The sequence below is a fragment of the Orycteropus afer genome, unplaced genomic scaffold, assembly GCF_000298275.1.
Source record: "Orycteropus afer afer isolate SDZICR_OR568_19922 unplaced genomic scaffold, OryAfe1.0 scaffold00020, whole genome shotgun sequence".
In the NCBI taxonomy this organism is placed as follows: domain Eukaryota; kingdom Metazoa; phylum Chordata; class Mammalia; order Tubulidentata; family Orycteropodidae; genus Orycteropus; species Orycteropus afer.
The window spans coordinates 7,505,643-7,527,114 of NW_006921607.1; the positions used below are offsets into that span (position 1 = coordinate 7,505,643).

General features: G+C 58.3%; 1 protein-coding gene across 1 annotated transcript in view; it reads right to left on the reverse strand.

Annotated features, from left to right (window-relative positions):
* Positions 1 to 1,429: 1,429 nt before the first annotated feature.
* The window catches only part of NOL4L (nucleolar protein 4 like), a 155,510-nt gene continuing 135,467 nt past the window's right edge, over positions 1,430 to 21,472 (reverse strand). The window contains exons 6-11 of the mRNA XM_007934548.2: positions 9,348 to 9,625; positions 6,766 to 6,951; positions 6,480 to 6,671; positions 6,123 to 6,245; positions 5,495 to 5,696; positions 1,430 to 1,650 (exon numbers count right to left, since the gene is read on the reverse strand). Coding sequence (XP_007932739.1) covers positions 1,430 to 1,650; positions 5,495 to 5,696; positions 6,123 to 6,245; positions 6,480 to 6,671; positions 6,766 to 6,951; positions 9,348 to 9,625 — 1,202 coding nt within the window. The remainder of the gene's footprint in view (positions 1,651 to 5,494; positions 5,697 to 6,122; positions 6,246 to 6,479; positions 6,672 to 6,765; positions 6,952 to 9,347; positions 9,626 to 21,472) is intronic.

Sequence of the window (21,472 nt, forward strand, 5' to 3'; positions counted from 1 at the left end):
AGCAGGGCTGTGGTCATGGCTACAGAACGTGGTGCATGGAGGCCCCAGGGGCCTTCTGAGGTCCGGGTGGGTCCCTGGTTTTAGCAGCACTGGTAGGTATTGCACTGAGCAGGAGGAAGTGCCTATCAGGGAGGAAGGAAACCAGGCCAGCCTTGCGTTTTGCCTTTTTCACACTCCAGGGATGATGGGTTTGTTCCAGGACTGGCGCCTCCAGAAGAAGGGCTGGTCCAAGGTGCACCACCCAAGTGGCTTCCCCACTTCGGCTGAGGATCCCTTTATTCCAACCACAGGGCCAGGAGGGAGTGTTGCAGTCCACCCCGGAGCTGGGCTGCCTGACAGCGGGCACTCACCCTGAAGAAACAGGCCCTTCTCGGCAGAGGTCTGAGTACCCCGATCACGGGAGCGGGGTGAGGGCAAGGGCCCTGCTGTCTGGCTGGTCCTCACCACTCTGTCTCCTACAGCAGCTGAGAGGGCAAGGGGGGGGCTGCAGTGGCTGCTTATGAGGGCAAGGCCCACCCCCCCCGGGCTCAGCTCCTGGACCCCCAGTCTGGACTTACCTCCCAAGCAGGCAGACACTGTGCAGGGGAGTGGGGAGACAGCCATTCGGAACAGGCTCAGGGCACATCCTGGAAAAAGCCCACGCTGGAGTGTGAGGTAGAATACGGGTGACCGTGGGGGAGGGGGCTGGGGCTTCTGGAGCACAGGGTGGGGGCGCATTTGTTTGTTTCTGCTTTGCAATGGGTGTGAGAGGCCCTCCCGCACGGAGGTGCCCGTGGAGGTGCTGCGGCGCCCCTGCAGCGGTGTGGGATCGACAGGGGGGCAGCCTGGCTGGGCGGTGGCCCCGCGAGGGTGTGCTGTGCGCTCCAAGGAGTGCCCACCAGCCACCCGCCGCACCCTGGTGGCCCAGCCCCCATCAGTGTAGTGCTATGGAATGTTAGGTGACAGGGACACACCCTTGTGATCAGACAGACACAGACTGGCAATCTGTACAAACACAAAAGAATCCATTTTCAGAAAAATAAATTACTAAGGGTAGATAGAGGAAGAGAGGGTCCACTTTGCGTTTCTCAATAAATATGCAATTCTGCTCACCTAAGACTTGAAAGGTAATTATCTGGGGCAGGATTCTAACATCGGGGTCCTCGAAAGTTACTCTAGACCGAGCCGCAGCCCGGTGCTGGGTCACACGCCCCAGCCCTTCCAAAGCTGCCCGTGGCCTCTTCCAAGCAGGTCAGAGCACCCGTGTGGCGAGATTCCAAAAAAAAAAGTGTCCTTGTGCCCAAAGTCTCAGGTGCTTGGAGTGTGGCTAGAAACAGCTTTTTGGATCCCACCTCCCTCAAGAACAAAATGTACCAAGTGGTGAGGCAGGACGCTGGGTCCGGGCGGGCGGCCTCCTCCCCGCGGGCCGTGCACTCCAGATGCGAGGGGGTCAGTTCTGCTGTAAAATGAGGTTCTCCAGTTCGTCCGCGGAGCGCAGGAGGAAGGCGGCCGACTCTCGGTAGCCGGCGATGAGCTGCCGAACAGCACTGATCTCCGTGGGGCTAAGCTGGGCAGCCGGCATGGTCCTGCTGGTGCTGTTGCTGGAGGGGGTGGGCGTGGGCGTGGCGGAGGTGGTGGAGGCGCCGCCTTTCATGCTGAGGTCCGTGGGCCCTGCCGAGGAAGAGAGGGTCAGGCCGCCTTGGCAAAACCAACCTGTCCCGCAGGCCTGCTGGGGACCAGGCCCATGTCTCACTGGTGGCTGCAGCCCCCTCGTGCCCAGAAGGGGGAGGGGGGCAGACGCAGTACTTGGAGGTTCTCGTTAACCTCATGGTGATGTTGCAAGGACCACCTTGTCATCGCTGTGATGGTGGCAGAGCTGGGCCAGGAGCCTGGGGTTCGCCCCAGAGCACACATTTGGAGCAGGTGGCCCACCACAAGGGACATGTTCCCTGGCACGGAGCATGCCCTCTGCTGCTTTCTGAGACACATCAGATGATGCTCTGACAGATTCAGCCCAGCGCCCAGTACCAGGTGAGGCGGCTGCAGCGGCAGCAAAGAAACGCCCCTCCCTGCCTGGCCTGGGCCCCGATTCTTAGGGTGGGGAGCACAGCCACCAGGCAGGGAAAATCAACAGTGCAGGCTGTCACCAAGCCTGGGTGGGCAGCCCAGACCTGTGTGCTCTTGCTCCTCACACAGGAGGGCTGTTCCTGTGTTCGGGAAACCCTGGGGTCCTCCGGAGTGGAGCCACCAAAAACCAGAATTAGAAAACACCTGTGTGTGTGCAGGCTCGGAAGGCTCCGTCCGGCAACAGCAACAAGACAGAGGCCAGCTCCCCAGAGAGGGACCGGGGCTGCATCTGGGGCAGGGCTGGGGGCGCCACACCTTTCTGACCAGCCTCAGCATCTTGCATCCCCCTTCCTTTGAACATCCTTTGTGCCCTTGGACAGTTTACTTGCCAGAGGGCGGCAGCCCCAGCGAGGGGGAAGGTTATCGCTGACAGAGGATCAGGGCAGCCTGGTCAGGTTCCGGAGAATGTGGAGAGATCGCCTCCCCTTCACCCTCAGACGGTGGCAACAGAGAGAACGTGAGGGTTTCTGGAGCGTGGGCTGGGGGTTGGGGGGGATCCCCAGGCCTTGTCTCCTCAGCCGCTGTGGTGGGGAGGGGGGCGCTGGCTGTGCAATCAGGTGAGCTTGGAGTCAAGTCAGTGCTTGAACTGCCATAAAACGAGGTGGCTGCTATGGAAAGGCTTCCAGCGGTGTGTCAAGGCCTCTGTCTGGCCCCGGGGAGACAAGGAGTTTCAAAGCATTCTTGCAAGGGGTTCAGCAAGAAGCCAGCCAGAGGGGAGGACTGTGGGCTGTGGGGGCTGAGGCTGCGCACCCCTGCTTCTGCTGGAGACCCTTCCCTCGGCCTCACCTAGTTGTCTGTCTTGCACGAGTGCATGAGGTGGTTCTGGGCTCCCAGCTGCCCCCCCAGCCCGTGCTGTGGGTTCTGTGGGATCTGACGGCCAGTTCGGCTCGTTATTGCATCCACAGTGGCAGTTCAGGTGCTGCTATCAAGATGGACAGGCTCCTGTCCCTGAAGGCATCGAGCCTGGAGCTGGCAGCCTGGGGAAGATGCTGCTGAAAAGAGTCTGGTGTAGCCTCTGAATGGGGAAGGAAGTGGGGGTCTGAGATGGGACGGTTCATCATACAGGCTTACTTCCTCTCTACCCAAAGACTGGCGGACATCAAGGAGTGAGGCCCTAGGAGCTGGTTCCCTAAGGAATGTCCTGTCCTTGACAGCCAGAGCAAGGAAGTAGTCATGTTGTTTGAAAGCAAACGTAGCAGGAAGGAGTGGGGCTAGGATTGCTGGGCCCAGCAGCCCAGCAGGTGGTAACTACATTATTAGGAAACCCTGGGACCAGAGGTGCCCTGCTTCCCTTCTCTGAGCCTTGTCCTGTTAACCCCTGGTGCTGCGAGAGTCTCTTTCCTTCTGTGGGCCGTAGCTAAAGCCCCGGAAGGACACTCTTCCTGTTTTCTGTCACCAGTCTGATCTGGAGACATCCCTATGGCAGGCTCTGGTGACAGCCAGCCAGACACTGGGCTTCCAGTGACTTGGAGCCACCTCTGCTGGTGGGGCACAGGAGGTCCGAGTCACCCAGCGCCCTAGGCAAGACTGGTAGAGCCCGATTCCATCTAGACTGCTCCTGTCTCTAAAGACACCATACTGAGCAAAGTGAGGTACTCTGAGCCAGCAAGACGGCTGCCAGAGCAAGGCACCAAGTGAGGACAGTCATTCTGACGGCCACGCTGGAAGCAACAGGGCTTGGTGCTTTCGGCCTGCTTCTCCCCCAATCCCCGGACTCAAAAATTGTTCTTTGAGTAAGCTATCAGTGCTTGTAGGGCATTTCCCAGCTTCCCCAGGGCCCTCATCACCCACTAAGGGGACCAGGGCACTCAGATAGGAAACTGAAGCCCTGGGATATGCAGGGGCAGAGCCTCTCTCTCTGAGCACCTCTGGGCAGGTGTGAACAGGCCCAGCCCCCACCCCTGGGAGAGGCCAAGGGGCCCCAGGTAGCTGCACCCTGAGACAGGTCAGGCCATGGGCACTAGGTGGAGGTTTGGTTACCACTGCCTGCTGCCTAGGAGGCCCCTGACACGTCATGTGTAAGGGAGGATGCCAACCTCCCTGAGGGAACAGACGGAATCCCACGGGTTCCCACCGGTCTGCAGATATAATCTCATGGGGACCCTGGGTCAGCCATCCCCTCGCTGTGGGCGGGCCCCTTTGGCCCCAGCTTCAGGGATTAGAGCCAGACAGCCTTTTCTTTTACGTTAAGAGGCATTAGGGAGGGATGAGAAGTTAAGCCCAAGCAGGACCCTCCAGGGACCAGGCTCTACTTCCTGGTTTTGGGGGCCTGGTGAGCTTACGGGCAGATAACCAGCCCCTTCGAGGCTGGAACAGGAACAGCTGGGGGTCCTACAGCCAAGAACAAGGGTTTGAGAGGGACTCTTCAGGCATCTTCATCAAGATGCCCTCCCAGGGTTCCCAGCTGCGAGCAGCACCTCCCTCCAACCTCAAGCACCGTGGTGATGTCATCCTCAACCCTTCCCTGCCTGCCCTGGCCCCAATCCTAACCCTAACCCCAAAGCCCACGGCTTCCACCTCGTGCCGTCCATTCACATCTCACAACAGCACAGAAAGAGTGGTGTTTACAGAGCACAAATCAGGCCTCCTTAAAGCCCGGCAGTGGCTCCCACTGCGCACAAAACAAAATCCAAGTGCCCGGCCCAAGAGCTGGGTGTCCCCCCTTCCCCCGCCTCAGCCTTGCCCCAGAGCCGCCCGCACACATGCAGGCAGCCCCGCAGCTCCCACCCAGGTTGGTGGGAGCAGCCCCAAGTCTCCACTCTAGTTCCTGCTCAGCACAGCACCTGACACTAGAACGCTTCTCTCTCTCCAATATGGTCCCATCTGCATCAGTTACAGGAGCAGAGCACAGGGCACTGACTTTGACCATTGCTCCAGGGGACTCAGAGATGGGCGCCAGGGTACAAGGCCAGGGCAGAGGCCCAGCCTCCAAGGAAAGAACCAGTGCATCTCACAAATGAGGTGCTGGCCTGAGGCCTGGAGAAGGCTGTGACCTGCCCAGAGCTCTTCTCCGGCAGCTGGGCCACAGCTGGCCAGGCCTCGGCCACCTCCCAGTTCTGCCACCAACTCAGGGCCAGGGCCCTCTCACTGCACCTGTCATTGTGGGGAAATGGGGGTTCTTGGGAAGCGGGACCTGGGAGGGGCAGCCCGCAGTACAGAGTGAGGTTGGTGTGAGGGTCACTGGAGGTGAGAGGGAGCTAGCTATTGGTGGTTTGTTTTCACCTTGCTTTCCACATCTGACAGCCAGCTAAGATTCCAGAACGGGGGTCCCTTTCCTCCCTGGCCTCTGGTTTCCCCATCGGTGAGTGGGGATCTCTTGCCCGCCCTGCCCGCTGCCCCAGGGCTGCTGTGTGGCTGGAGCTCAGTGCCACCCAAAGCGCCCACTCACCATTACTGTGATTTCCGGTTTGGAGGGAAGCAGGGGGCTGCAGGTTGCTGCCCAAGGCCCCATAACTGCGGTAACTGTAGTTGAGGCCGCCGTTGACATACACGGGGTCCTGGGAGTAGGAGGAGGCTGGCAGTGAGTAGGTGGAGTGGGTGATGGCTGCGGAGTCCCGGGAGTGCTGCTTGTCCAGGGCGATGGGCTCGTCCTGCGGAAAGGACAGGGTGGCTGTGGACGTGGAGCAGACGAAGGCTGCAGCCACAGGTCCCGTGACCGGTGGGAACCCGTGGGATTCCGTCTGTTCCCTCTGTCTGGCCGCTTTGCCCAGGGCCTACTCCCCCAGCCCCTGCTCCGATCATCTCTCGCTGAGGCAGATCTGATCTGTCACTGCCCAGCTGCAAACCCTTCTGGGTCCTCAGGTCTTGGAAGGAAGGATGGAGGGCACCATTTCTCCATCTGCAGGGCTCCTGGTGACCTGATTCCTCCTGCCTCCCTCTTCCTCTGCTGCTGTGCTCCTTGTCTGGAGTCAGACTGGTGGCCCCCATCCCATCCCATTATCCACGGGAGTGACGGCCCTCTATGCCCTCTCTGCCCCGGGGCCAAGCACCGCGGGTGGTGCCGGCCTTGCTGGTACCTGCGAGGACTGGTAGATCTCCAGACGCATCCTTTTGGCTGCTTTCCTGGTCTCACTCTCACAGGCAGCTGCCAGGATGTTCTCTGCCATGGCCGAGGTCAGGTGGGGAGGAGTGGGTCTGGTCTGCAGGTGGAGAGGAAGAAGCCTATGCTGGGGCTCTCAGCCGCCCTGGGCTGGGGGCTTAGGCTGAGGCTCGGTGCTCATCTGCATAGCGGTACGATCTTTCTGAACCTCTCCCACCTCCGCACACCAGGGCTCTTCAGACCTGCTTCTGGGCTCTTGTGGGGTTTATGGGGAAAATGCCTGGCCCGAGGGGACACCCAGAACCCAGGGCGGGGCTGGGGAGGGCAGGCTCACCATCTCCATGCCATTCTTCTTCATGCGCCGGCAGGACTTGAGGTACGTGCGGATGCGCTTGCGGGCGCGCTCCTGGAACTCGGGGAACTGCCGGCTGCACGACTCAATAATGGCCTGGATCTTCTCCTTGGGCTGCTTGGAGATGGGCACCATGCGGTCCAGGTTCTCGTCCACGAAGAGACGCACGAACATCTGCGGGGGTATACGTGTGAGGGCTCACCTGGCTGCGCCCACCCAACCCTCGCCTGCCCCCCTGCCCGGGTGCCCCCCCGCTGGCCACGCTCACGTTGAAGGCCTTGAGGCGCTCGGGGTCCATGCCCTCTGAGTCATTCATCTTGTCGTTGTCCTCGTGGTCGTCATGCTCGTCATCGTCGTCATCCGCAGTGGGCACCCGGCCCACCGTCAGATCCTCGGGGCAGCCGCTCACCTCCGTCTTGATGGAATCGTAGCTCCCAGAGCTGTAGGGGGGGGACTGAGAGAGGGCGAGAAGCTGGGGTTCAGGCTAGATGCCACAGGGCCCCGTCGTGGTCTCCTGCAAGTGGTGAGCTCAGAAACTAGCTGGCTGCCAAGCCCTGAGCAAGTCACTCCTCACTTCCTTCACCTATGAGAGGAGGCAGAATGCCAGCCCTCCTGGCTGCATGCACCAGCCCTGAAGAAGGCTGGGGCACCCTGGAGGGGCTGGGTGGAGGGGTGAGTGTTTCCTCAGCGGTGGCACCTGCGTGGGACCTACTGCTCTGTGTGAGGGGAAAGCAGGCACAAAAAGGATTTCCATCGTCAGCCTGCCTCTCTGCCGTGTGCCAAGATCTGTATGGCTTCGGGGGTTTTCCTCCCTGATCCCCAAGGGGCCGCAACCCCAACGTGACAACTGAGCTGTCACTGAAGTACCAAGTGTGCTGTCTGTCAGGGAGGAGGAACAGATGGGCTGGGAGAGGAACAGCCAAGGAGCCAGGTCCGTTATGCCAAGTGTGTTCTAGCGGCTTTTGGGCTGGGGCTCCCCTGTCTGCCCCTCCGGCTCTGCCCCGTGAGCCCCAGTCCAGAGTGTGTGCAGAAAGGGGAGGCAATCGGGCAGGTCACTGTTCTGGCGAGGGAAGGACCAAGCCCTCCACTCCCACTCCAAGCTTCTCCCTGGACAAGCGCCTGCTCCAGCCCCTCTGCCCCATCTCCCTGGAACACACTTCCCCACTGTCCTCTGGGGTTGCTCACACTCACACCTCTGTCCCCACGCCCCTGCCCTGAGGCACACAGATGGCTCTCTGAGGACCACTGGCCTTTTGCCTTTGGCTCATGATGACTTCACTTGCTCAGATGCTGATAGGCAATGTCCTGGGGACACTGTCCTTGCCCTCCAAGAGGTCAGCATCTATAGGTAAGCAGGGCCCAGGGAACCAGCAACTGCCCAGTTAGCCCTGGGATGTGGCAGTGCCCCAAGGGGCCGACAGCAGCTCCTGAACCAGCAAATCAGTGACACCTGACCACCCAGAGGCTGCCACCCCCCTCAAGCATCCCCTGCATCTTGCCCTCTGGCCTCTCTCCCCAGGACTGCACCCCTACATGGCGGCCAGTCCTCCAGCCTCCCCAGCCATGCCGGAGTTTCAGTGGCATTCCCTGGTGAAGTGCTGGCTGTGTGGCTCTGGGCAAATCACGGTGCCCAGCCAAAGCCCCCCAGGTCAGGGGAGACAAAGGCTGAGCGTGTCAGTGGCACTGCTATTCCCGCCATACTCCTTATCCCACAGAGCCCTAGATTCCCACGTGAGGCCAGTGGCCTGGGTGGCAACAGCTGGAGGGACCCACTGAGCAAGCACCCCTCCAGCCCTTTGTTCACTGAGGACAGCAGCTGTCCTTGGCCGGGTCAAAGGTGAGGGCTAGTGTTGCTCCCAGCCTGGCTTCCATGGCTCTGACCACAGAGACACAGTGACAACCGAACCCCACTCCCAGCAGCTTCCAAGGCCGGGCAAGGACTAGCTCAACCCCCACCCTCTCTCTTCAGGAGAGAAAACAGGTCCAGGTAGGGGAAGGACCTGTCCAGGGTGCAGGGCACCGACATGTGCTCTCCTGCCAAGAAACGGAGCCCCAAGGAGCTCACAAGCCTGTGGCCACCAGTGCCCTCAGTAGGATGCCTCAGACGCTGAGGCAGAGTCGCTGAGGGGCTGTGCCTGCCCTGCCCACCTTCCTCCTCGTCCATCAGTCTTGTCTATCGGCAAGTCCAGCCTACTACTCAGACGCCCGAGCCCTCACACAAAGGCCTTGCTCTTATTCTGCACCATCTGTAGAATGGGAAGGAGTTCTGGTAGCATAGTGCCTAAGGCATTGACTGCTAACCAGAAGGCTGGCAGTTCAAACCCACCAGCCGCTCCATTGGGAGGAAAATGGGGCAATCTACTTCCGTAGTGATACTGCCTTGGAATCCCAAGGAGGGGTCACTATGAGTCTGTCCAACTCGACGGCACATAACAACAACTTCCACTACAGCTGGGACCACCAGCTTCACTTCATAGATGGGGGAGCCAGCTCAGAGAAGTTGGGGCTTGGCTCAAGGGCAAGATAAATGAAGTCACACACTGCAGGCTGATTCCAGCTTGTTGTTGTTGTTTGCCGTCGAGTCGGCCCCGACTCATAGCGACCCCTCCTTGGGTTTCCCAGGCAGTATCACTACGGAAGTAGGATTGCCCAACCTTCCTTCCGAGGAGTGGCTGGTGGGTTTGAACCGCCAGCCTTCTGGTTAGCAGGCAAGTGCTTTAGCCACTATGATTCCAGCTAAACTCGGGGTATGTGCCCTTTCAGCCTCACAGCAGCCCTGCGGTTCACAGAAGGAAACGGAGGCCCCAGCCCTCTGAGGGTGACTTGCCCGCCAGTGACAGCCCCACACACCTCAGGAGTGGTCTTGACCCCGTACTTGACGCGACTCCGCAGCCCATCGGCGCTGCAGCTGTCCGAGGGGTAGGAGGGTGTGCCGAGTGTCGTGCCCGGCGGGAGCTTGTCGCACAGGTTGATGGGCTGGTCCTCGGCGGTGGCGGTGAAGTCCATGGGGGCCACGGCACCGTTGCCATTCACCTCAGGGAAGGCAGGGTCGCCCTGTGTGCTGCTCGATGTGGACGGGTTTAGGGTGGAAGAGCCATTCCCGCTGCCACTCTCCGAGGAGGAGTCGTCTGGAATGAGAGGCCTGGGTGTCAGCCCCCTCCCCCAGGGCACCGCGGCCACGCCAGCCACCATGGTCTGTCCGCTGGAACGTCCCTGAGCGGGGGAGCGAGCACCACTGCCCTGCATTAGAGGCTCTCTGTGCGCAGTCTCACCCAGGGGGCCCGACTTCCTCTGCCAGAACAGTAGCCCAGGAATACGCAGGCGTAAGGGATCCCCTTCTGCACTCCAAACCCAACACCACATCCAGCCTCAAGTCTCCTCAGCCTCTGCCTGCCAGAGATCCCCGGGCACCCAGACACTGTGTCCTCCTCCCCAGCTACCAGGGTTGCACCGACCCACCCACCCACCTCTTCCTTCTGCTGGGCACTGCCTTGCCCTTTAGTACCCTCTTCCCGCTGAGCCCTTGACTTTCTCCTCCTTCTGCCTGGAAGGAGCAATGGCTGCACTGTGATCCTTTCATAGCCCTCACCACGGCGGCCTGTGCACAAACATGAAGCCCCCAGACCTGGCCGCTGTGCGTGGCCCCATGGCTCAGACACCCACCCAGGGCTACAGGGTCTAAGGTTTGCATCCCCTGTGCCACAATGGGCCACCCCTGCTTTCTTGTGATGCGGGCAGCCTTAATAAGGCTCGGCAGAGCGCGCCCCCTGCTGGCCTAGCCCAGCATTGCTGGGGATCTAGGGGCACCAACTTTAACAGGGAGCGAGACATTTTCACATAAATTACAGGCCCTCTCCCTGCCTGGGAGCTCTTGTGGCGTAGTGCCTAAGGCGTTGGACTATTCACCAGAAGGCTGGTGGTTCAAGCCCACCACTTTGGAAGGAAGGTTGGGTGATCTACTTCTGTAGTGATACCACCTCGGAAACCCAAGAAGGGGGGGAAACCCAAGAAGGGGGTCCTCGCTGAGTCGGATCCGACTCCACGGCAGTGAGTTTTTCCCTGCCTGCCCCAGCCTCCTGGGTCTGCACTCCTGCGTAATCAGCTGAGGCAGCGGAGCTGACTGTCAGGTGAGTTGCCCGTGGTTCCGGGGCGCCCAGATGCCAGGGCTGCTCTGCACCTGCACCCACTGCTGGAGGGAAGGTGGCCACAGTGAGCTCTGACGGCATCCCAGGCTCCCCCTTTCCACAGGCCAGGGGCGCGCAGAACCCCACCCCCACCCATCGAGCCAGAAGATTATGAAGATTTAATCCCGGGTGCTGGGCACGCGCGCGCCTCCCGAGCGTCCCCATGGCGACTGAGTGGCTCTAGCACCCCAACCAATCCTTGGCCTCCCTGCTGCGGTGGAGGGGGGAGCGGGGCGGGGGCGGGGCCGGGCTGCCCATCAAGGAGCCTGGGCCCTGGGCGGAGGGGGATGGGAAAGGCTTCGGCGCAGGGCACACCTCCTCCTCAGCTACCGCAGGTCCCCCGGGCCAGGCAGCCTTCAGCCTTCCTCCTCCTCCTCCTCCCCCTCCTCCCCTGGGCGGCCTGCCTCCACCTTATCCTCTTGCAGGGCAGCACCAGGGTCTTCTCAACGTCATCCCCCCGCCCCCTACACAGACACCAACCCTCACTCAGCCCACAACCCAGAACCCCAGGCCATGTGACCCTGGTACTTCTCTGACCTCACTGCCCCCCATAGGTCTGGCTTTCTTCTAGCGTTTACTGAGCACCTACTGTGTGCTGGCCCTGCCCCAAGGTAGGAAACAAAGTAGTGACAGTCTTCAAGGTGCTGGCCCTACTGGGGGGTGGTGGGGGACAGACGCCCATTCTTGAGCCACACGGAGGACTCACAAATTCTAGGAACTGGAGCGCCACCTGCCCCACAACTTCTCAAACCATTTCTCCCTGCTCCAGCCTCTGGGGTTGCCCTTTGTCTCCAGCACCCCAGTTCCCTTGATCACACCCCCTTTTACAGCACAGGTCTGACGGCCCCTCCCCCATTCTATAACCTTCCCGGTCCCTAGTGCCTGCTGATTAAGAGTCCAGGCTCCTGCTCCATGTGCCCCTGGTCCCATGACCCTTGCACCTGCCCTCACCCCAGGTCCCGTGACACTGGACCTCACATCTCCAGCCTTTGCTTAGGCTGTGCCATCTGCCTGCCATGTTGCTTCCAGTTCTGTCCACTTCAGGCAGCCTTCAAGGCCTGGCTGATGCTGCATCCTGAGTGGGCCTCCTTCCTCCACTCTCCCACAGCTTCGACCCCAGCCTGGGAGCTGTCCCAGGAGGGGACACTCCATGCCCCCTCCTTCACGCCCAGGGTCGGTCTGGAGAGCTGCCTACTCCCCACCAGGGCAGGCAGGACCTGTGGCTGCTGAGGTTCCCGTGTTGCTGCCAGGCTTGGGCTGAGGAGCTGGCAGAGAGGAGGGGCACCCACCCTGGCTGATGGTCTGGAGCACCTCTGAGCTCTGGGGGTGCTTATTCTTAGTGTACCGTGCCGGCAAAGCAGCAAAGGCATACACCCCAGGCCTGCCTGACTCAAAAGCCTGCCCTGGGGATGGGGGTAGGGGCGCGTGGCACAATCGATGTGACGTCACACCTGGCATCACCACCCACAGGCCACTGGCTTGAACATGGCCTCATCTTCCTTCTCTGGAGGAGGGGTGGCTAAGAGGGTTAAGGGCAATATGCCTGCCTGGCACATGGCAGGTGTTTAGTGACAGCTGTCACTGTACTCGTATCAGGCCCAAGGTCTCCTGCAGTCACCACCCTGCCCAAGGACCAGAGGCGGCATCCCGACCACTTGCCTCCCTGACCAGCCTTTCCCTGGGAGAGACCCTGGCCCTGTGCCTCCCCAAAGCAAGCAGAGCAGGCACAAGGCTTAGGGGCTAATAGGGATACACAGGGCACCCCTGGTCCCCGGGTTCGGGCCCAGAAGCCCCACAGCGCACACAGGTCAGAAGCCAGGCTTCACAGCTGCCAACACTCTCCCTGCAAGGCTGTGCACCCCTGCTTGTCTGGCCTGGGGACAGGAGGCGCTGGGCCAGTGGTGGCACCCCCTCTCCGCCCTTGGCTGCCATCCCAGGGATAGGGCTGGGCAGACGGGCCCCGTAGGTCACCAGGCTCTGAACTCCAGCCTTGGGTAACCGTGTATTCCAACATTTCAGGGAAAAAAAAAAGGAAATCTGTACCTTTAGGTAACTATTAGATCTCTGAATACAGGTCCTCGACCCACCCCGTCAACAATGAGCCTGCCCCTGAACCAATTCCACACAAGCTCCATTTGCGGACCTCATTGACCCACGGGCCAGGCTTCTTTCACCTCCATGCCACAGCTGGGGGGTGGCAGGGAAGGCCAGCCACACACTAGGGCCCACATGTGAGGAAAAGTCACAGAAGCCCACGTTCCCTCATCATGCCAAAGTCCCGCCTCCTCCGAGGCCACACTGGGGCAGTCCCCAGCCTGCCTGACCCACTGCGTCGGCATCCAGCCTTCCCCAGCTTAACCTGTTCCCGGAGCTGTCTGCAACCATTTGTTGTTGTTGTTGTTGTTATGTGCCGTCGAGTCGGCCCCGACTCATAGCGACCCCTCCTTGGGTTTCCGAGGCAGTATCACTACGGAAGTAGGACCATGGAGGGCAAAATACAGAGGGGACTCTGGAACAAGACAGACACTGGCCTCCTTGAACCTGTTTCCTTTTCAAAAGGGTGACAGTACCTGGTGGTATAGAAAGTAGGTGCTCAAAAAAAAAAGAGGTTCCCTACACCCACACTTTCACTTTACAAAGCCTCCACTTCCTACATATATGCCCTTCCCTGGACTGGAACGTGGGCTTCTGGGAGGTCCTCCAGGCCTAGCATGGTGCCAAGTCTGAGGTGGGGACAGAGGGAGAAGACACAGGACCTCATCTCTTCCATTCCTGCACACCTACAGTGTCAGGCCTGTGCCGGGCCCCGGGTACACAGTGCTGGCTAAGGCAGGTGTAGCCCTTGCCCTTCGGGGTTCTGGAGGACACTTGGCTTCCTGCTCACGCTGGGAGCTTGCTCAGAGCCACCCCTCGGGCAGCACCCTCTCACAGGCTCCCAGCTCCACACCACACCTCTGCAGAGTTCCCAGGGAAGGTGGAACTAGAGTTGGCATGTGGGGCAGGAGATGAAGGGAGGAGCTTCAAAGGGCAAAGCTGAGAGGGCCCTGTGCCAAGGCCCAAGGTATTCTCTCACCTCAGCTGGAGTAGCAGGGCCGCTCAGGGCCCCAAGGACCACATCTGTGGCTGAGGTGCTGGCTACAGCCCCACTGACTGAGGTCAAACTAGAGGCGGATCTCCAGCTGGCAATGAGTTTTCAATTGCTGAGTGATCTCTCACCCATGATGCAGCAAATGGTGATGACCAATGGAAACCGCTCACTGGCAGCACTCGCTCAAGCAGCACCCGGGACACGGGAAGCCCTATTTGCTACACTTCAGATACACCTGAGTCAAGCCCCGCCCCAGGGCCCGGCAGGCCCTCCTAGCGCCTCCCCCACCTCAGTGCCTGCATGCACAGGGCCTTTGCACGTGCTGCACCCCCCTTCCGCTCAACTTCTTGGCTCATCCCCGCACCAACCAGGCTTCCTGAAATGTCACATTCTCAACAAGACCTGCCCTGACCAGCCCCCTGTCCCCTTTATTTTTCCCAGAGCATTCACCACAGCCTCACAATACCATTCACCCTGGAGACCCACCCCTGCTTCCCCAGAAACCACACCCCTTTCTCTGGTGAGGGCATCTAACCCAGACTCTTTCAGGGTTTGGGTAGGATGTTGGAGGGCGCGTGAGAGCATGTGCCCCAGGCTGGCCAATCAGCCCAGTACCTCACAGCGCTGGTGGTGGGCACGTGATCCAAACTGGACCAATGAGAACTATGATTCTTTTGCTGCAGTGACTGAGGCTGAAGCCCTCTCCGGCCTGGGGCTGCTGAGCTCCCTCAGTAGGGGGTGCTGTAGCCCAGAACAGGGCTGAGAAGCTGGCGGGGACAAACCCCTGGTGGCTTTGTTAGAGCCCCTATATTCCTTCACACCTCAGGGCAAGGAAGGCCCAAGACCGGTGGGTTAACGGGATCTAATCATTTCCTCATTGCTGAAGCGGGTAGGAGGCAGGTCGCCATCACATGAGTCTGGCTCAGTCTCTGAGTAATCTCTGGGGCTCGGAGCAGGCCTCTGCTAGGTGTGCTCTGCTCCCCTCACCCCCAGTCCTAGTGTCCATGGGAGATGGATGCCACAGGGCTGGGGCCAGTGAGCGCCCCTATCCGTGTTTGGCGAAAGAAGGAACTGAGAGAAATGCCAGACTGGGGCAAGCTGGGTTCCGATCAGTTCCAAATGCTTTCCTCCCCCTACCTCCCTCCAAAAAGCGTGATTTGAATGATAACACACACACACACACACACACAGCCAAACCCATGCCCTAATGGAGCCCGGCAGGGCACTGGGCGGGCGGGCTTCTGCACGACCTTGGGCATGGCTGCCTCCTTGGGTGCTCTTATCTACAGTCCAGGGAGTTGCCTCTGATGCCCTTTTGGGCTCCAACACTTTATGACTCTGGAAAAAAACCCAGCTGGCCCCAGGGGCACCCAGGGCCAGTCGGGGGGACAGAGGGGCAGGGTAGGAGCCAGTCTTCTCAGGCTGCGGGCCATGTGTGGACTCCTACTGGACCCACCCCAGACCCAGAGCTGGACGTGGACTCTAAGGGGGCCCCAGGCCTGCCGGCCCTCGTGTCCCCACCTGGTCATCTGTGCTGTTGTGCAGGAGGCCAGCTTGCCAGGCCGAGACAGCGCCAGCAGGACGAGGCTGCCTGTCATGGGGCCAGCACAGCCCCCCAGCCTCTGATGGTGTGAGTGAGCGGCCAGGGTACTGACAGGGCTGGGGAAGCGGCTTTCCGAAGACACCCCTCCTGAACTTTTCCAAAAAGCCACGCCGCCCAGCCCTGCAGAGGGTGGCTCCTGAGCTGGGCAGGACTGGTGCCCACCACCTGTGCCGGAATGCCCACAGGCAGGGAAAGACTGCCTGGCCGGCTATTTTAACGTGGGGCAATGTGCTGCTATTCAAAAGGGGGAATTAGTGATGAATGGGGGAAATTGTTCCTCCCTCTGTCCCGTCTCCAGAAGGAGACAAAAACCCCTTTTACCTCAGCAAACAATGCCCTTATGTGGGCGCCAGCAGCCCGCACAAGCCTGGCTCTGTGAGAGCCACCAATCGCCACACCGGACTCTGGGGCCACAGCCAGCGGCACCCTCTCACGGCGGCGGCGGCCCCAGCAGCTCTGGCCTAGCTGGGGAGGCGGGAAGGTATGATGGCCGAGGGCTTTCCCTCCTCAGAGGTGCAGCTGCTGGAGACCGTGGTGGTGGTGGTGGTGGTGGTGGAGAGGGGGTGGGGGAGGTGGCAGGGGGCCATCAATAATTCACACAGAACACAGCAGGATGGGGGAAGGGAGAGCAGAGCCCAGAGTGACCGCCCACTGTGGCTCCGGGGACCCCGGGGCAGGCCTCGGAATTTGTGGGCTGCCTCCTGGGCTCCAGGCTGGGGGACACGTCACCCAGCCCGGAGTCGGGGGCGTGCACCTCCCCAGGGCTGGCTCCCCTGCTGGAGGAGCTGACAAAGGCCAGCAGCAGCCTGTTTACACGATGCATAGTTCCAAGGAGCACCAGCCCCTTGCAGGCTGCCTAGGCGCTTCCTCCAGGGAGGCAGGAGGGGCTGGGGGCCAGGGGGGGGACACTGAAGCAGTGAAGCAGCACACCACTGGGGTGCAGGCCCTGCCCGGGGTGCTGGGCTTACCCCAGGCCCAACCCTCTGCCCAGCTGCTCCCCTGAGCACCCTGCTCCCTCCCCGGTGTTCACAGGGCCTGGCATCCAGGCTCTGCCAGCCCAGGGACGCTGGCACCTCTATCCTGACAACTCAGTGCCTTGGCAGCAGGCATTCTTGCCCTGACCTTTTGTGACTCATTTCTTAAGCAGGTGCCAACAACACCTAGGGCCCTTGGAGTCTAGGGCAGCGCTGTCCAATAGAAACAGAAGGCATGCACGCCACATGTGGATGTTTTCAATTTCCTAGTAGCCACATTGAGACAAACGGAAGGAAACAGTTGATGTTAATTTCAGTAACATATTTTATTTAACTGAGTATGTCCAAAATATTATTGTTACATGAAACCCATCTTGTATAAAGAATTGTTGTGGGAGTTCACATTCTTTTTCTTCACACCACGTCTTTGAATCCACTGTAGAGTTTGCACGCACAGCACCCCTCAACTGGCACTGAGCCCTTTCCAAGGGCTTGACAGCCCCACGTGGGCTACTGTATTAGACAGCGCGGACCTAGACTGTTTTTATTCAAGCCCCTCCCTAAATTGCAACTGTTTCTCTCAGTGCAGAAACCTGGGGTCCTGGCCCTGAGACAGGTGTCCAAGCTGCAGGTGAGAGTTCTGGGCTTGGCGGCACGGTTGGCGGCCGCTCTGCAGGGATTGCTGGATGGTAGCGTGAGCTGAGAGCAGGACTGGTGGCAGGCATTGGGGATGGGCACTAACTTCGGTGGACACCATGCTACGTGTCAGGCGCTGGTGCATGTCATCATGCCTGACTTTCATAGCTAGCCCTCATGGCAGGCATCAGTGAGGACAGGAGGACTCCCAGAGGGACCTGTCCTGCCCCAGCCACACAGCAGTAAGCAGCAGCACCCATATGGGCCCAACTCAAAGCACCACCTGAGCCCAGTGCTCTCAGACTTTCTGGGAAAATAGTTCCCAAGGCCAGCTCCTCTATAGACCTCAGTTTGCCTATCTGTACTATGGGGCACACCTACCCCCACCTGTGGCATTTCCTGGAACCCCTCCCCCACAACACACACTGGCCAGTTGTTCCCAGGGGAGACACCACCTCTAATATGGATGGCCTGGATCTGCATCCTCCCCGTCCTAACCTCACCCCCTAGGCCAAGCACAAACCAAAACCAAGCCCACTGCCATCGACTTGATTCCAACTCATGGCAATCGTACAGGTCAGAGTCCAATTGCCCCATAGAGTTTCCAAAGCTGTAAATTTTTACAGAAGCAGACTACCTCACCTTTTCTCTGTGGAGTGGCTGGTGGGTTTGAACTACCATCCTTTTGGTTAGCAGCTGAACACTTAACCACTGCATCACCAGAGCTCCTAGGCCAAGCATAAGGAGCAAGGAAAAATGCGAATTCAGTAAGCAGTGCTCTGGCTGAGATGCCCACTGGCCCCACCCCCATCATGTATTCTGAGAGCAAACAGCTACTTTGGCCACCATGTGTGAGTGATTCACAGGGCAGGACTCTGGCCCCAGAGCGTGTGTGTGTGTGTGTGTGTGTGTGTGTGTGTGTGTGTGTGTGGCGTCAAAGGGGCCCCTGGCAGGCCCTCAGCCAGGCCTCCCGGAAGCCGGTCTGGGTTCGGTGCACCCCAGTCATTAGGTCAGGGTGATGACGCCAACATGGCCCTGGTCACTTCCTGGTTCCCGGGGAAAGTTGCCCTTGGACAGGTGTCCTCTCCTGCATGTACCCCCCACATCTCCTCTCCAGGACAGCAGGGCCCACTCATAGAGGGTCAGCACGAGTTGGGGTCTACATGTACCCCAGGCTGAGGAGGGAGGCAGGGAGAGCCCAGGGGAAGGGGGGCTCAACAGCACCCCAGCTATTCTTCCATGAGTGAGTGGGGTTCCTGCTCCCTTCTGTCAGCAGGTGAAGCTCAGCCTGTACTGCTGTGGTGTCCCCACCAGGCATCTGGGGGCCCGTGGGGGCTGAAGAATTCACGGGCGGCCTGGACAAGGCCAGGCTGTGCATGCCCTGCCTGCTCTCAGGATAAAGGGATCTCTCCGTGCTGTCTCTTAGCCTCCTGCCCCGTGGCAGGCGAGGGCCAGCACAGCCCAGCATTGTCCAGGCCGCCTGCAGCCCAGCTGATGATGGACACTTTCCTGTGACCTGGAACTGCCAGGGTGCCCCAGCCAACCCCAGCAAGAGCTTAGGGCCCAGCTCTCTCTGCCCCTGCGGGGAGCAGGAGGGGTGGGCCAAAACCTGCTGCTCTCTGTCCAGTGTGGATGTCTGGGGCCTTGACTAGGGGCCAACAGCTTTTGCTCAGAAGGAGAGGGTATCTGACCTGCAGCCCGAGGAGGCCCAGCTCCAAGTTCCAGCCTCACCTCAGAGAAGCTGGGTTAAGGAGATGGGCAGGGCCTATCAGCAGGGCATAAGGGGTGAGAAGGCTCAGTTTAAAATGGCCAATAAGCACATGAAAAGATGCTCAATATCATTAGCCATTGTTGTTGTTGTTGTTGTGCCGTCGAGTTGGACCCAACTCATAGTGACCCCTCCTTGGGTTGCCGAGGCAGTATCACTATGGAAGTAGATTGCCCCATCTTCCTTCTGAGGAGTGGCTGGTGGGTTTGAACTGCCAGCCCTCTGGTTAGCAGTCAAGTGCCTTAGCCGCTATGCTACCAGAGCTCCCATTGTTATGTTGTTGTTAAGTGCCGTCGAGTCGTTTCCGACCCATAGCGACCCCATGCACAGCAGAACGAAACACTGCCCGATCCCGCGCCAGCCCCACAATCCCTGCTATACTTGAGCCCATCATTGCAGCCACTGTATCAATCCATCTCCTTGAAGGCCTCCCCCTCTTTCATCGACCCTCCACCCTACCAAGCATGACATCCTTCTCCAGGGAATGGTCCCTTCTTACAACATGACCAAAATAGGTGAGACGAAGTCTGGCCATTCTTGCTTCCAAGGAGCATTCTGGCTGACTTCCTCCAGGACAGATCTGTTAGTTCTTTTAGCAGTCCATGGTACTTTCAGCATTCTTCGCCAGCACCACAACTCAAAAGCATCAACTCTTCTTCGGTCTTCCTTATTCATTGTCCAGCTCTCACATGCATACCAGGCGATTGGAAATATCATGGCTTGTGTCAGGCGCACCTTAGTCCTCAAGGAGATATCCTTGCTCCTCAGCACTTGAAACAGTTCCTTCGCAGTTGACTTTCCCAATGCTACACGTCATCTAATGTCCTGACTGCTGCTTCCGTTGGCATCGATTGTAGAACCAAGCAACGTGAATTCCTTGACAACCTCAATCTTCTCTCCATTTACTGTGATGCTGCTCATTGGTCCAGTTGTGAGGATTTTTGTTTTCTTTATGTTGAGAAGTAATCCATACTGCAGACTGTATTCTTCAACCTTCATCAGTAGGTGCCTTAAGTCATCCTCACTTTCAGCAAGCAAAGTTGTATCGTCTGCATATCTCAGGTTGTTAATGATTCTTCCTCCAATCCTGATACCACGTTTTTCTTCATATAGTCCAGCTTCTCGGATTATTTGCTCAGCATATAGATTGAATAAGTGTGGAGAAAGAATACAACCCTGACGCACTCCCTTCTTGATTTTAAACCATGTAGTGTCCCCTTGTTCTGTTCGAACGACAGCCTCCTGGGTCAAGGTACAGATTCCTCATGAGTACAATCAAGTGCTTGGGAATTCCCATTCTTCTCAATGTTATCCATAATTTGTCATGATCCACACAATCAAATGCCTTTGCATAGTCAATAAAACACAAGTAAACATCTTTCTGGTATTCCCTTGCTTGAGCCAAGATCCATCTGACAACAGCTATGATATCCCTTGTTCCACGTCCTCTTCTGAATCCGGCTTGAACCTCTGGAAGTTCTCTGTCAATATACTGCTACAAACTTTTCTGAATTATCTTCAGTAAGATCTTACTTGCATGTGATATTAATGATACTCTTCTATAATTTCTACATTCTGTGGGATCACCTTTCTTTGGAATGGGCACAAATATGGATCTCTTCCAGTCAGTTGGCCAGGTAGCTGTCCTCCAAATCTCTTGGCATAACTGAGTGAGTGCCTCCAATGGGGCATCTGTTTGTTGAAATATCTCAATCAGTATGCCATCAATTCCCGGAGCCTTGTTCTTCGCCAGTTCTTTCATTACAGGTTTGACTTCTTCCTTCATTACCATTGGTTCTAGATCATATGCCACGGGCGGGCTTGTGCTTACTCACTGATCTGCACTGAACACTTTCCCTTGTTACCCTCCCGAGCGGGACCGGGTCTCCGGGAGCAAGGTAAGCACGGGCGTAGCACAGAGTAGCAGGCCGGAAGAGCAGGAGAAAGGGGATAAAACCCAGGAAGCCAAAGAGAAGAGCAATCAGCCGAGGGGATTAGGTGAGGAGGGGAAACTCAGGGACGCCCAAAGAAGCAGGCCAGAAGAGCAGGAGAAAGGGGATTAAAAGACAGGAAGCCAGACAGAGGAACAGTCAGCCACAGGGACCCAGGTGGGGGGGATACGAGAGGTCTCCAACAGCAGGACAAACTTGTCTGTCAGTTTGTCCTACTGTGGTGACATGTAGACGTGAGAGCTCCCATTAGGGACCTGAAAATCAAAACCACAGTGAGATACTACTTTATGTAGAGCTAAAATTTAAAATAGATAATAATAAGTGTTGGCAAGGACTTGGAGAAATTAGAACCCTCATGCACTGCTGTTGGGAATGTAAAATAGTACAGCTGCTGTGGAAAACAGTTTGGTGGTTTCCCCAAAAGTTAAAAGAGTACCATATGATCCAGGAATTCCACTCTTAGTTATACACTCACAAGACTTGAGAGTAGGGCCTCAAACAGAGACTTGTGTACACCAGTGTTCATTGCAGCATTATTCACAATAGCCAAAAGGTGGAAACCATCCAAACATCCAAAACCAGATGGCTGGATAAGCAAAATGTGGTATACTCATACAATGGAATATTATGCAGTCATAAAAAAAGAATGACATTCTGATACATGTTACCACATGAGTAAACCTTGAAAGTACTGTCATAAGGGATAGAGGCCAGACACAAAAGGGCAAATATTTCATGACCCCACTTATAGGAACTACCTAGAAGAGGCA